The 13,573-nt window shown below is 24.0% G+C and overlaps 6 protein-coding genes across 6 annotated transcripts; 3 read left to right on the top strand and 3 right to left on the bottom strand. All coding sequences in view use genetic code 12, as the record gives it.

The window, feature by feature from the left end:
* Positions 1 to 688: 688 nt before the first annotated feature.
* FOX2 (bifunctional hydroxyacyl-CoA dehydrogenase/enoyl-CoA hydratase) lies at positions 689 to 3,409 on the top strand (the record flags this gene model as incomplete). The annotated part of the gene is made up of 1 exon (XM_051763094.1): positions 689 to 3,409. One exon carries the CDS (start codon positions 689 to 691, stop codon positions 3,407 to 3,409), a length of 2,721 nt encoding a protein of 906 aa, XP_051619969.1.
* Positions 3,410 to 3,867: 458 nt separating this feature from the next.
* On the top strand, positions 3,868 to 6,396 carry RAD53 (serine/threonine/tyrosine protein kinase; the record flags this gene model as incomplete). The annotated part of the gene is made up of 1 exon (XM_051763093.1): positions 3,868 to 6,396. One exon carries the CDS (start codon positions 3,868 to 3,870, stop codon positions 6,394 to 6,396), a length of 2,529 nt encoding a protein of 842 aa, XP_051619968.1.
* A 373-nt stretch (positions 6,397 to 6,769) lies between these two features.
* KGF54_002596 (peptidylprolyl isomerase) lies at positions 6,770 to 7,906 on the top strand (the record flags this gene model as incomplete). Its single annotated transcript, XM_051763092.1, has 1 exon — positions 6,770 to 7,906. The coding sequence occupies one exon, from the start codon at positions 6,770 to 6,772 to the stop codon at positions 7,904 to 7,906; it is 1,137 nt and encodes a 378-aa protein (XP_051619967.1).
* Positions 7,907 to 7,961: 55 nt separating this feature from the next.
* Positions 7,962 to 9,440, bottom strand: KGF54_002595 (cleavage polyadenylation factor subunit; the record flags this gene model as incomplete). Its single annotated transcript, XM_051763091.1, has 1 exon — positions 7,962 to 9,440. One exon carries the CDS (start codon positions 9,438 to 9,440, stop codon positions 7,962 to 7,964), a length of 1,479 nt encoding a protein of 492 aa, XP_051619966.1.
* A 714-nt stretch (positions 9,441 to 10,154) lies between these two features.
* On the bottom strand, positions 10,155 to 10,538 carry KGF54_002594 (uncharacterized protein; the record flags this gene model as incomplete). The annotated part of the gene is made up of 1 exon (XM_051763090.1): positions 10,155 to 10,538. The coding sequence occupies one exon, from the start codon at positions 10,536 to 10,538 to the stop codon at positions 10,155 to 10,157; it is 384 nt and encodes a 127-aa protein (XP_051619965.1).
* Positions 10,539 to 12,280: 1,742 nt separating this feature from the next.
* PPH21 (phosphoprotein phosphatase 2A catalytic subunit) lies at positions 12,281 to 13,402 on the bottom strand (the record flags this gene model as incomplete). Its single annotated transcript, XM_051763089.1, has 1 exon — positions 12,281 to 13,402. One exon carries the CDS (start codon positions 13,400 to 13,402, stop codon positions 12,281 to 12,283), a length of 1,122 nt encoding a protein of 373 aa, XP_051619964.1.
* Positions 13,403 to 13,573: the final 171 nt, after the last annotated feature.

The following is a 13,573-nucleotide window of genomic DNA, read 5'->3' as shown; positions in this document are numbered from 1 at the left end:
TTAGAGAGAGAATATATAATAAGAACTTTTGACTAATTGACACGACTTTTTGATTTTGAATTCTACCACTATATTCAAAATGACATACTAATTATAGATAAGTTGATGATTCACTAAGACTGGTAATTATCTAGGTTTAAATAAGTTTGAATCTTATAGACTGAAGGTAAGAGTTGGTTTAGATATTATTTTTCTCTACCTAAAAACGGTTTATTATAGAATAATAATCTTCTATACCATTAATATATTATATTTATTTAACTTACACAAAATTTGAAAATAATTTCTCCCCCCGCAAAATTGAAAAATATTTAAATTTCCACATTTTAAATTTTAAAGTAATATTAATACTACTAGTACAGTACAGTGTTATATATAATTAATCAAGTTTGCCCCCTTTTAATAGTTCAATATTTTTACAACCTTTTTCTTTCTTCTTTTCTAATACAACATATATTTCGTTATATATATATTATATTTCATAAAAGATAACATTCAATCAATTATTATTCATAAATTAAATTATTCAATTGAAGATATAAATATTATTATAATTACTGGTTTAATTATAAATTACATTTAATAAAAGATAATTTATCAAATTTATAAATATTCTTAATTTTTAAAAATAGAAAAAAGGAAGAACAAATTATTTATTTCATATATATATTACAACAATTTATAAATCATGTCTAAAATAGATTTTAAAGATAAAGTTGTTATTATTACTGGTGCAGGTGGTGGTTTAGGTAAATTTTATTCATTAGAATTTGCTAAAAGAGGTGCAAAAGTTGTTGTTAATGATTTAGGTGGTGCATTAAGTGGTGAAGGTGGAAATTCAAAAGCTGCTGATGTAGTTGTTGATGAAATTAAAAAAAATGGTGGTGTTGCTGTAGCTGATTATAATAATGTTTTAGATGGTGATAAAATTGTTGAAACTGCTGTTAAAAATTTTGGTACTGTTCATATTATTATAAATAATGCTGGTATTTTAAGAGATTCAAGTATTAAAAAAATGACTGAAAAAGATTTTAAATTAGTTATTGATGTTCATTTAAATGGTGCTTATGCTGTTACAAAAGCTGCTTGGCCATATTTTCAAAAACAAGAATATGGTAGAGTTGTAAATACTGCTTCACCAGCTGGTTTATATGGTAATTTTGGTCAAACTAATTATTCAGCTGCTAAATCTGGTTTAATTGGTTTTGCTGAAACTTTAGCAAAAGAAGGTGAAAAATATAATATTAAAGCAAATACTATAGCTCCTTTAGCAAGATCAAGAATGACTGAATCAATTTTACCACCTCCAGTTTTAGAAAAATTAGGTGCTGAAAAAGTTGCTCCATTAGTTTTATATTTATCATCATCTGAATGTGAATTAACTGGTCAAACTTTTGAAGTTGCTGCTGGTTTTTATGCTCAAATTAGATGGGAAAGATCTGGTGGTATAACTGTTAAACCAGATGAAACTTTTACTGCCGAATTAGTTGCTAAAAGATTTAATGAAATTATGGATTATGATGATTCTAAAAAACCAGAATTATTAAAAAATCAACATCCATTTATGTTGAATGATTATACTTCATTAACTGCTGCTGCAAGAGAATTACCTAAAAATGATTTATCTGGTGCTCCAACAATTTCTTTAAAAGGTAGAGTTGTTTTAATTACTGGTGCAGGTGCTGGTTTAGGTAAAGAATATGCAAAATGGTTTGCTAAATATGGAGCTAAAGTTGTTGTTAATGATTTTAAAGATGCAACTAAAACTGTTGAAGAAATTAAAGCTGCTGGAGGTGAAGCTTATGCTGATCAACATAATGTTGCAACTGAAGCAGATGCTATTATTGAAACTGTTTTAAAAGCTTATGGTACTATTGATGTATTAGTTAATAATGCAGGTATTTTAAGAGATAGATCATTTGCTAAAATGACTAAAGAAGAATGGGATCAAGTTCAAGCTGTTCATTTATTAGGTACTTTTAATTTATGTAGATTAGCTTTCCCAATTATGGCTGAAAAAAAATATGGTAGAATTGTTAATATTACTTCAACTTCAGGTATTTATGGTAATTTTGGTCAAGCTAATTATGCATCAGCTAAATCAGCTATATTAGGTTTATCTAAAACTTTAGCAATTGAAGGTGCAAGAAATAATATTAAAGTTAATATTGTTGCTCCTCATGCTGAAACTGCAATGACTTTAACAATTTTTAGAGAAGAAGATAAAAATTTATATCATGCAGATCAAGTTGCTCCATTATTAGTTTTCTTAGGTTCAGAAGAATGTCCAGTTACTGGTGAAACATTTGAAGCTGGTGGTGGTTGGATTGGTAACACTAGATGGCAAAGAGCTAAAGGTGCTGTATCTCATGAAGCTGAAACCACTGTTGAATTTGTTAAAGATCATTTAGAAGAAATTGTTGATTTTACAAAAGATACTGAAAATCCAAAATCTACTACCGAATCATCAATGGCTATCTTATCAGCAGTTGGAGGTGATGATGATGATGAAGATGAAGAAGAAGAAGAAGATGAAGGTGATGAAGAAGATGAAGAAGAAGAAGAAGGAGAAGAAGATGATCCAGTTTGGAAATTCAATGATAGAGATGTTATATTATATAATATTGCTCTTGGTGCAACAACAAAACAATTACAATATGTTTATGAAAATGATTCAGATTTCCAAGTTATTCCAACTTTTGGTCATTTAATTACTTTTAATTCAGGTAAATCACAAAATTCATTTGCAAAATATTTAAAAAATTTTAATCCAATGTTTTTATTACATGGTGAACATTATATTAAAGTTCATAAATGGCCACCACCAACTGAAGGTGAAATTAAAACTTCATTCCAACCATTACAAACTACTCAAAAGGGTACCAATGTTGTTATAGTTCATGGATCAAATTCAGTTGATAATAAAACTGGTGAAACTATTTATTCAAATGAAGCTACATATTTTATTAGAAATTGTCAAGCTGATAATAAAACTTATGGTGATAGAAGATCATTTGCAACTAATCCATGGGTTGCACCAAAAAGAGAACCAGATTATCAAGTTGATGTTAAAGTTGGAGAAGATTTAGCTGCATTATATAGATTAACTGGTGATAGAAATCCTTTACATATTGATCCAAATTTTGCAAAAGGTGCTAAATTCCCAAAACCAATTTTACATGGTATGTGTTCTTATGGTTTAAGTGCAAAAGCATTAATTGATAAATTTGGTATGTTTGATGAAATTAAAGCAAGATTTACTGGTATTGTTTTCCCAGGTGAAACTTTAAGAGTATTAGCTTGGAAAGAAGGTGAAAATGTTATTTTCCAAACTCATGTTGTTGATAGAGGTACTATTGCTATAAATAATGCTGCTATTAAATTAATTGGTGATAAACCAAACTTATAAATTAAATTATAATTTATAGTTTATTCTTCTATTAAATATTTGAAAAATTTAAAATATAAAATATATTTGTTAAAAATTTGTAAATTAATTGTAAATCGAAAGCATATTAAATGATAATCTTCTACTGATCGGTATAGATATTTATCTTAACTCTTTTAGTAAAAGAATTTGAAATTAGAAAATATTTTTTTTGTTAGTGGAAAAAGAAAAACGCGTCTTTTTTCAAGTTAAAAAGTTACTGTAAGTTTACTAAGATTATTATCATCAATATAACCATTATCAATATCAATCCATAGTCATTATCATTACAATATATCTCAATTAATTGATACTCATATCAACAATATTCCTCATCTAAATTCCTTACAATTGGTTGTTCATATTAATTATAAAAAATTAAATCCAACACTATAACTCACAAATTGAGTCTTATTAATAGTATTTTGATTAAGAAATAAATGGAATTAACTCAATTATCACAAACTCAACCAACTCAACAATCACCATTAACTCAAACACAAAACAAATTATTAGATCAATCAAATCCAAATCAAATTTGTCAATTATTATGTTCAACAAATCAATATCCAAATAAAAAATTAAATACTACTGATAAAATTGAAAAAGATGGTAAATTAATTTGGAATTTTGGTAGATCAATTGAAAGTGATTTACAATTAAATTCTTCTTCAAGATTATCAAATAAACATTTTATATTATGGTTTAATATAAATGATAATTCTTTATGGATTAAAGATATTTCAACAAATGGTACTTATTTAAATGGTAGTAGATTAGTTAAAGGTTCGAATTATTTATTAAATCAAGGTGATGAAATTAGTGTTGGTAATGGTATACCAAAAGATATTGTAAAATTTATTATAATTTTTACAGATAAATATAATCCTGCTTTATCACCTGATTCAAGTAATATAAAAGATCAAGGTATATTTAAAGATTTTATTATAAAAAATGAAACTATTGGTCAAGGAGCTTTTGCAACTGTTAAAAAATGTATTGAAAGATCAACTGGTAATGGATATGCTGTTAAAATTATAAATAGAAGAAAAGCTTTAAATATAAGTAGTAATGGACAAGCTGCAGGAGGAGGAGGAGTAGGTGGTGGTAATGCATTAATTGGAGTTGATAGAGAATTATCAATTTTAGAGAAATTAAATCATCCAAATATTGTATCATTAAAAGCATTTTATGAAGATTTAGAAAATTATTATATAATAATGGAATTAGTACCAGGAGGTGATTTAATGGATTTTGTAGCAGCAAATGGAGCAATTGGAGAAGATGCAACTCAAGTTATAACTAAACAAATATTAGAAGGTATATCATATGTTCATAAATTAGGTATATCTCATAGAGATTTAAAACCTGATAATATTTTAATTATGCAAGATGATCCAATATTTGTAAAAATTACAGATTTTGGATTAGCAAAATTTAGTGATAATTCAAGTTTAATGAAAACTTTTTGTGGTACTTTAGCTTATGTTGCACCAGAAGTTATTACTGGTAAATATGGTTCATCACAAATTTTAAATGATTCTTTTAAAAATAATTATTCATCATTAGTTGATATTTGGTCATTAGGTTGTCTTATTTATGTATTATTAACATCTCATTTACCCTTTAATGGTAAAACTCAACAACAAATGTTTCAAAAAATTAAACAAGGAGAATTTCATGAATCACCTTTAAATTCTTATGAAATTAGTGATGAAGGTAGAGATTTTTTAAGGTGTTGTTTACAAGTTGATCCAATGAAAAGAATAACAGCAGAAGAAGCATTAAAACATCAATGGCTACAAGATATTTTAGAAGATTCATCACAACAACAACCTCAACAAAATGATTCATCATCATCATTAAAATCTCTTAGTTTATCACAATCACAATCTCAACAATCAAGAAAAATAGAAAATGGAATACATATAGAATCAATGAGTAAAATTGATGAAGATATAATGCTTCGACCTTTAGATAGTGAAAGAAATCGAAAATCAACTAAACAAAAACAACAAGATTTTAAAAAACCAAAAAGAATTGTTCCATTACCTCAATCACAACCATTAAATAATTTACCAATGTCACAACCTTTAAAACGACCTTTTCATATTGACCCGATAACAAATAAAAGAGAAGAACTGAAGAAAAGAATAAAAATTGAACAACTACCTGATAATATAAATCATAATAATATGAACAATAACAACAACAACAACAAAAACAAAAACCATGAAAATAACAATACAAAACTACTAGATCTATCAAAATCACAACCAGTAAAATTAAATGATGATTCAAGTGATATTAAAATGAAATCACTTTCATCATCATCATTATCAGAAAATTCATCACCATCATCAATACCAGCACAATTATTATCAACATCATCATTAGTTAAACCAAATAATAATGATAATAATAATTCCAATAATTTAAATTCAATAAATTTCAAAATAATTCTAGAACCAATATCAAAATCATTAATTTCAAATTATATAGAAATTTCAAAAAATTATTATTCAATAGGTAGAGCAGAAGTTTGTGATATGGTTATATTAGATGATAGATTATCAAAAGTTCATTGTATCCTAAAAATTAATGAGGAAACAAAACAAATTTGGTTATGTGATATGAGTACGAATTCATGTAAAGTTAATAATTTAACTATTGGTAAAGGTAAAAAAATTTTATTAAATAATAATGATCAATTATTTTTAATCAATGATTCAAATACAAATGAATTTATAGGATATAATGTCAAAATAAAAACAGAGGATGAAATAGTTCAAGATCAAGAAGAAAAAATTGTTAATGATGAATTAGAAATTGACGAAAAAAATAATAATGATGATGAAGATAATAATGATAGAGAAAAGAATAAGGAGAATATAAATCATAATATTAAAATTATACAACAAAGTATTGATGAAATAAACTTAAAAAATCTGTTAATTGAAAGTATATAAATTATAACTATTGCACCATGGAAACATAAGATTGAAGGACAATATTCATTCTATACATTATGATAAAATGTACAAATATACCGTATAGTAAAAGTATATAAATATTTTATATATTTTAATGATAATAAATATCCAATATTCAATTTATTGTATCTATTGCTATGTTTATTAGTAGTTTCGTATCCATATAGAATGAATAAGTACTAAAGTCCTTAATTGTTTGTTTAATATTTAAGTATAGAAAAAAATACCTCCTAAAATTAAATTTTAAAATTTCATTAAAATAGCTTCTACAATTTATATCACTATTCTACATACTTCTATAATAACATCATAGAAAACATCAACCAAAAAAAGACCATAGATCAACTTAATGTCATTTATAAAACCAGTAAGAAGAGTATATACACAAGAAGACCTATCAAAATGGATAAATTCAAATACATTTAATGAAATTTTAAATTTCATATGTGATTTACAAAATTCAATATTATCAAAATCAAATGATTATAAAGAACCACTAGAAGATAAAACTGAACAAGAACTAGCTAAAGAAACAGAAATAATTGATAAATTAATAAAATTATTTAATGAAATTGAAAAAATTATCGAAAATCATCCAATAACTAACGAAAATAATCAAAATAATAAATCAAGATTTGGTAAAATTGAATTTCGAGATTTTTATAATGATTTATCAAACAATATTGAAGCATTAATATCACCAATTTCAAAAATTGGAATAATTGAAACATCAACATATTTATTAAATTCATTTGGTGATCAAACCAGAATAGATTATGGATCAGGTCATGAATTAAATTTTATATGTTTTTTATATTGTCTAAACAACCTTCAAATAATAAATTCCACAATGTATACTTCAATTATACTAAAAATTTTTACAAAATATATGTCAATAATGAGAATCTTACAAAAAAAATATTGGTTAGAACCAGCTGGATCACATGGTGTATGGGGATTAGATGATTATCATTTCTTACCTTTCTTATTTGGATCATCTCAATTAGTTAATCACCCGTACCTAAAACCAAAATCAATTCATAATGATGAAATAATTGATCAATTTCATATGCAATATATTTATTTTGAATGTATTTATTTTTTAAATCAAATAAAAATTACCAATAATTCAAATGAAAAATTAAGTTTAAGATGGCATTCACCAATGTTAGATGATATATCAAGTGCTAAAAATTGGAACAAAATAAAAGAAGGTATGATTAAAATGTATAAAGTTGAAGTATTAAGTAAATTACCAATAATTCAACATTTTTTATTTGGTTCAATTTTAAAATGTCCTGATGATATACCTGAAGTACATAATAATAACAATAACCAAAGTACAAGTGATTGCGGTCATGTACATAATGAAGTTATAAATACATGGGGTGATTGTTGTGGTATAAAAATTCCAAGTGCTATTGCAGCAAGTGAGAGTTTAAAATTACAAAATCAATCAAATTATAAACAAATTCCTTTTGATTAAAAATATACATATTTTGTATGTTTATATTTATTTGTTTAAAAAATACTAATTAGTTCTATTCATTATATCCAATACTAGTAGATATTAATATATTTCTTGGAAAAATCCCAGGAAATGGTAACAAGATTTTCAATTTCTTTTTATCATCATCAAATTTTGAAACATGTATATAACCCAATACAGAAGAATTTAATAAATTTTTATTAAAATTAACTTCTTCTTTTTCTTGAGTAGGTTGTTCTAATTGAGTTATAGTAATTATAGAATTATCTAAATTTGAAGAATTTGGATTTTCAATAATTGAATAATATTTTTCTAATTCATTTTCTTTTGTATTTTCTTTTTCAAAATCATCACCAGATGGTAAAAACAGTAAATTATTTATTAAATCTTTTGTTAATATACCTTTAAAAATTTTTAAACCATTTGCATCTATTTCAGTTTTGAATGGTGATAATCTTGTTTTTAAATTCCCATTAAAATATTCTTTTATTGTTAATTCTTGAGTCATTCTTATAAATTTTTCATTTAATTCAACAACACCTTGTGATTTATTAATTTTTATAATTTGTAAACCTTTGGTTAATTTATGATTTAATTTTTTTTTCAAATCTATAGTTAATTTTTCATTCCCAATTACAACTAATATATTAATTTTAAAATCACTTATTATATTTTCAATAATTGGGAACTCTTTCATTCCTAATGATGGTGTATCAACAATTATACCACTATTATTACAAATTGTATCATTTTCTAATCTAGATGATACTAAATTACCCAATTGAGATAATTGATATTTATATAAATCTAGATTATCATGAATATCAATAAAACCATAATTTTTAACAATAGGTTGTTTTGGATTTTGGGTTAAACTACCAGTAGTTGTAGTTGTTAATCCATATCCATTACAACTTTCAATATCCAAAAAATCATTCATTGGAATAGCTGATAATGAACCAGGTAATGCAAAAACTCCATCTTGAGGATTTAAATTTACTAATATTGGACATTGATTCATTTTTATTGCATAACTTATTAAATTTTTACATAATGTAGTTTTACCCAGTTGTTTTGATCCAATAATTAAAACTCTTGGTCCAAATGTCAGTAGATCATTTGAAATATTGTTATTATCTTGACATGCTTGTCTTTTGGATTCTAAATACAAATGTAAATTAATAATAGATTCCATATTAGTTTCTTTACTTAAATATTCAGTAAATTCATTATCTTCATCACTACTTGATGTAATTAATGAATTATCATTATTTTCCAAAATTAAATATTCAATTTTTGATTCAACTTTAGGGGAATATATACAAGTTTTTGTTCCAGTTAATTTAATCTCTGTATTATTTGGTAATTCTGTTCCATTAATTTCAACTATACCTTGAACTATTTTAAATTTTAATATTTGTTTCAATGGAACTTCAATTCTCCATTCATATAAAGGGGGTATAATTATAGACTGTACATTTAGATTATCTTCATTTATTAGCCCTGATCCACCAAAACCTGGTATTGACATTTAAATGCTTTTGTTATTAATTGTAGTTCTTGTTGTTGTAAATTTCCTACAACTTTGAATAACGTCTTAAATCTTAAAATTGTTTCAGTTCACAAAACAAAAAAATTAATAACTGTCGCCAATTTATCAACTATTAGTTTTAATTATGACACGACAAAGTTATAATTAAGTTTGAATGTACATAATAACAGGATTAAGTGTCTAGGTATATAACGATATATACTTGTAAATTTTTTAATTAGCTCTGGAAAATCTCAGAATGGTACAAATAGGATTAAGGGCTCTCGAATACAATTTTCATTAAAATTATTTACTTTATTGCTTACTTAAGGTAACATATCATTAACAACAAAATCATATTATTTGAGATATCAAGTAAGTTTATAAAATCAATTCTAAAGTTTATTTAATTTATTAACTAGAATTCAAGGTAAAATCAAGAGATCATAAATGAAAAAAAGAACTCCGATGTAGAGAATACGTGAGCATTCATCAATCTCTACGTAAAGTACAATACATGAGTTTGGATATCATCATAATTTTCTGGTAGTAATAGTAATTGCATTTATTTATAAACAAATTCATTCATTACATCAATATTGAATATATACTATACTATACTATATATATATATTCATTTCTCTAAAAAAGTACTGGAAATGTAATAATAAATAGCGATAAATGTAATAATAATTAATAAATGAAAAATTTAATTTATAATTTTGGTCTTGGATCTAATTGTTTAAAAACTGATTCAATAGCAGTTGCTTTCATCATATTACCTTTAACTTTTAATTTACCATTCATAAATAATTTTTGACCATTAGCTTTACCATTAGCTAATTTAACAAAATCAACATCTTTTAATAATAATTGAACATCACCTTTTGGTGGTGGACCATCAGCTTTTTTAATAGTACCATCTTTTTTTAAATCTAATACCCAAGATTCATCTTTACCTTCTTTATTTTTTAAAGTTATAATTATAATGGCATTAACAGCTTTAATTGCTTTTTCAGCAGCAGATTTATCTTGTAAACCATCAGCTAATTCTTTTAATAATGGTGATGCTTGAAATCCTTCGGCTTCTACTGACATTGTGATTTAATTTAATTGATTGATTGATTGATTTATATATGAATTAATAAAAGTAATATATATATAATGATATAAAAAAAAGAAAAGAAAGAAAGAAATGAAATTTAAAAAATAATTTAAGGAGAAAAGTTTGATTATTTATATAAGAATATCAATTTGGTAGTTACTACTTAATTATGTTGATTTTTTTTCAATTTAATTTTTTTTTTTTTCATATGAAATTTAAAAATTATAAAATGTGGGGGAAATATTATACAGTACCAACTTTTTATTGATTAAATGATTAATCAATAATTAATCAATAAATGTGTACAAAGTGTAAAAAGCAAAAGTGAAAGCAAAAATCACATTTTGTATGGAATCTTGTAATCATTAACAACTTCACTTACTTATAAAGCTTAGCGGACTTATTTGATTACTATTTATGTAAGTCTATATTTAAATCTGTATTTACTAGTTAAATTATCGAAATATAGATTTAATCACTACAAAACCATTAGCGTATTAAATTAAGAGTATAAGTTATCTACAAGATTGTTTTTTCAAATAAAGTAATATATGAATTATAAGATAGTATTTAATAATTCTAATATTAATAAATAAAAAAACTATCAAATGTGTGTATTTTCAATCAACGGTTTAAAATTCTGAAACAATATTTTTTTGAAATTTAATAATTTTAGAATATGGAAGTTAAATTTAATTATTTAAAAATTCGTTCTAATATTCTAACATTATTATTAATAGTTAATAGTAATAGTAATACGTCAAATACAATACAATAAACACTAAATAAATTGAAACAAAATAAATTTAGTTGTTGGTTTAATTTCATTCCTTGTATAGAATTTAGTACAACACCTCGGGTAAATTTTATTAGTACTTAATGAAATAATATTTTTGAAAAATGGAGTAAAAAAAAAATAATTTTATTTCTAATCTCCTTTTTAATACATCAAAATATTTTATATAGAATAAATTATTAATATTATTACATTATTACTATCTTTAGTAATTAATTTAAATTTGATAAATTTTCATTGAATAGTTGTTAATAAATTATATACTACTTTGTAATTATTGTATATTAATTTTCATTAATGTATACAACATCTTAATAGAATTGGTAATGAAATAATAGTATCTCAACTTTCTAATTACATTTTATGATTAATCAATGGTATTTAATTTTGCCTCCCCTCTCAACGGAATTAAGCTGATAGTTGACCAACGGATGAATTATATAGAGAAAAGCTAAGCCGCACAGATATATCCAGATCTGGATACAGTCTAATATGCAGTAGATTCCAATAAATAGACCATTAGCAAAATCTAATCACAATACTTTTTAGATTATTAAATTACCGATATTAATATTTGAGTGTGAATATTATATAAATTTAATTAAATAAAATATTAAACTTCTTGAATTAATATATATAAATTATATAAATTATGTCATAATTGATAATAATTGAAGACAAATAATAATATAGAAGAATAATCTTTTAATAGAAAAAGATTGAATAACATCATAAGAGATTTTTTTTTTATAAATTTCTTATATTTTATTCTTATAAATTATCTACATAATTATTTGAAAATAAATTCATTATTATCATTATTAACATAATCACATTGTTTAGAACCAAAGAAAAAACATCACATTATTATTATTAGTATTATTATTATCATTCATTATTGAACTTTTATTTTTTTTATTGTACTCTTTCTTTCTTTTCTTATAAGAAATAATCTGGTGTTTTTCTTGTTACAGTTGGTTCACCAGGTCTAACAGATGGATCATATTGTAAAAATTGTCTATTATGTTGTTCATCAACTTCCATTATAGCAGCTTGATTACCACATCTATAACAATAATTTGGTGCTGAAAATATTGTAACAACACTTTCTTGATGACTCCATGAAAAACCTTCCATTACTAATTGATGAGCTCTTGCAATTAATGATAAATCATTTGTATGATTAAATTGTTCTGAAATATCTTGACCAAATGTGAAACCTGCACCTCTTGGTGATATACCCCAACCACCTCTATCATCTGGATCTGACCATAATAAATCACACATTGGTCCTTCATGTGGTACTTCTTGTATACGATTTAATTCTCTAACTTGATCTATAGTTTCAATCATTGGTGATAAACCACCATGTAAACAAAATACTTTATTATCAACTAATGCTGTTATGGGAAAATAATCAAATAAATCAGTAAATAATTTCCATACAGTAGCTGATCCATATTTTCTTAAACATTCATCATAAAATCCATAAACTTGAGTAATTTGTCTTGATTCATGATTACCTCTTAATATAGTAATTCTATTTGGATATCTAACTTTCATACAAACTAAATAACTAACAGTTTCAACTGAATAATAACCTCTATCAACATAATCTCCCATAAATAAATAATTTGTATCAGGACATGGTCCACCAATTTTAAATAATTCCATTAAATCATGAAATTGTCCATGAACATCACCACATATTGTTACTGGTACATTAACTGGTTGTACATTTTCTTCAAATTGTAAAACTTCTATTGCCATTTCACATAAACGTTTAACATCATTTTCTTTTAATGTTTCACATTTTGATAATGTATCAATCCATTGATCTAATTGATTTATTGATTGATTATTCAATGTTTTAGTATTGTTATTAGTATTTGTAGTATTTGTATTAGTATTAATTGATTTAGATTGATCTTTATTTGTAGAAAATTCTTTTAATTTATTTGATGATTTTATATTAGTGGGTATGCTATTAGTATTTTCATTATAAGTTTGATTTTGTTGATCTTCAACATCTTCCATTGGTACATCAGTATCTAAATCCATTTTTTTTGTATATCTCCTTTTATTTGTATGATTTGATTATTTCTTAAATAACTGTGGTTTTGAATATCTGAATATGTAATATAATTTGATGTTGTATGTATCCTTTTATCTTTAATATAACAATTATTCCAGAATTGATTATAATAAACTAAATAAAAAACACAATTTATT

This window comes from Candida jiufengensis (assembly GCF_024610255.1).
Source record: "Candida jiufengensis strain CBS 10846 chromosome Unknown scaffold3, whole genome shotgun sequence".
Lineage (NCBI taxonomy): Eukaryota > Fungi > Ascomycota > Pichiomycetes > Serinales > Debaryomycetaceae > Lodderomyces > Lodderomyces jiufengensis.
This window is presented reverse-complemented; position numbering and strand designations above follow the sequence as displayed.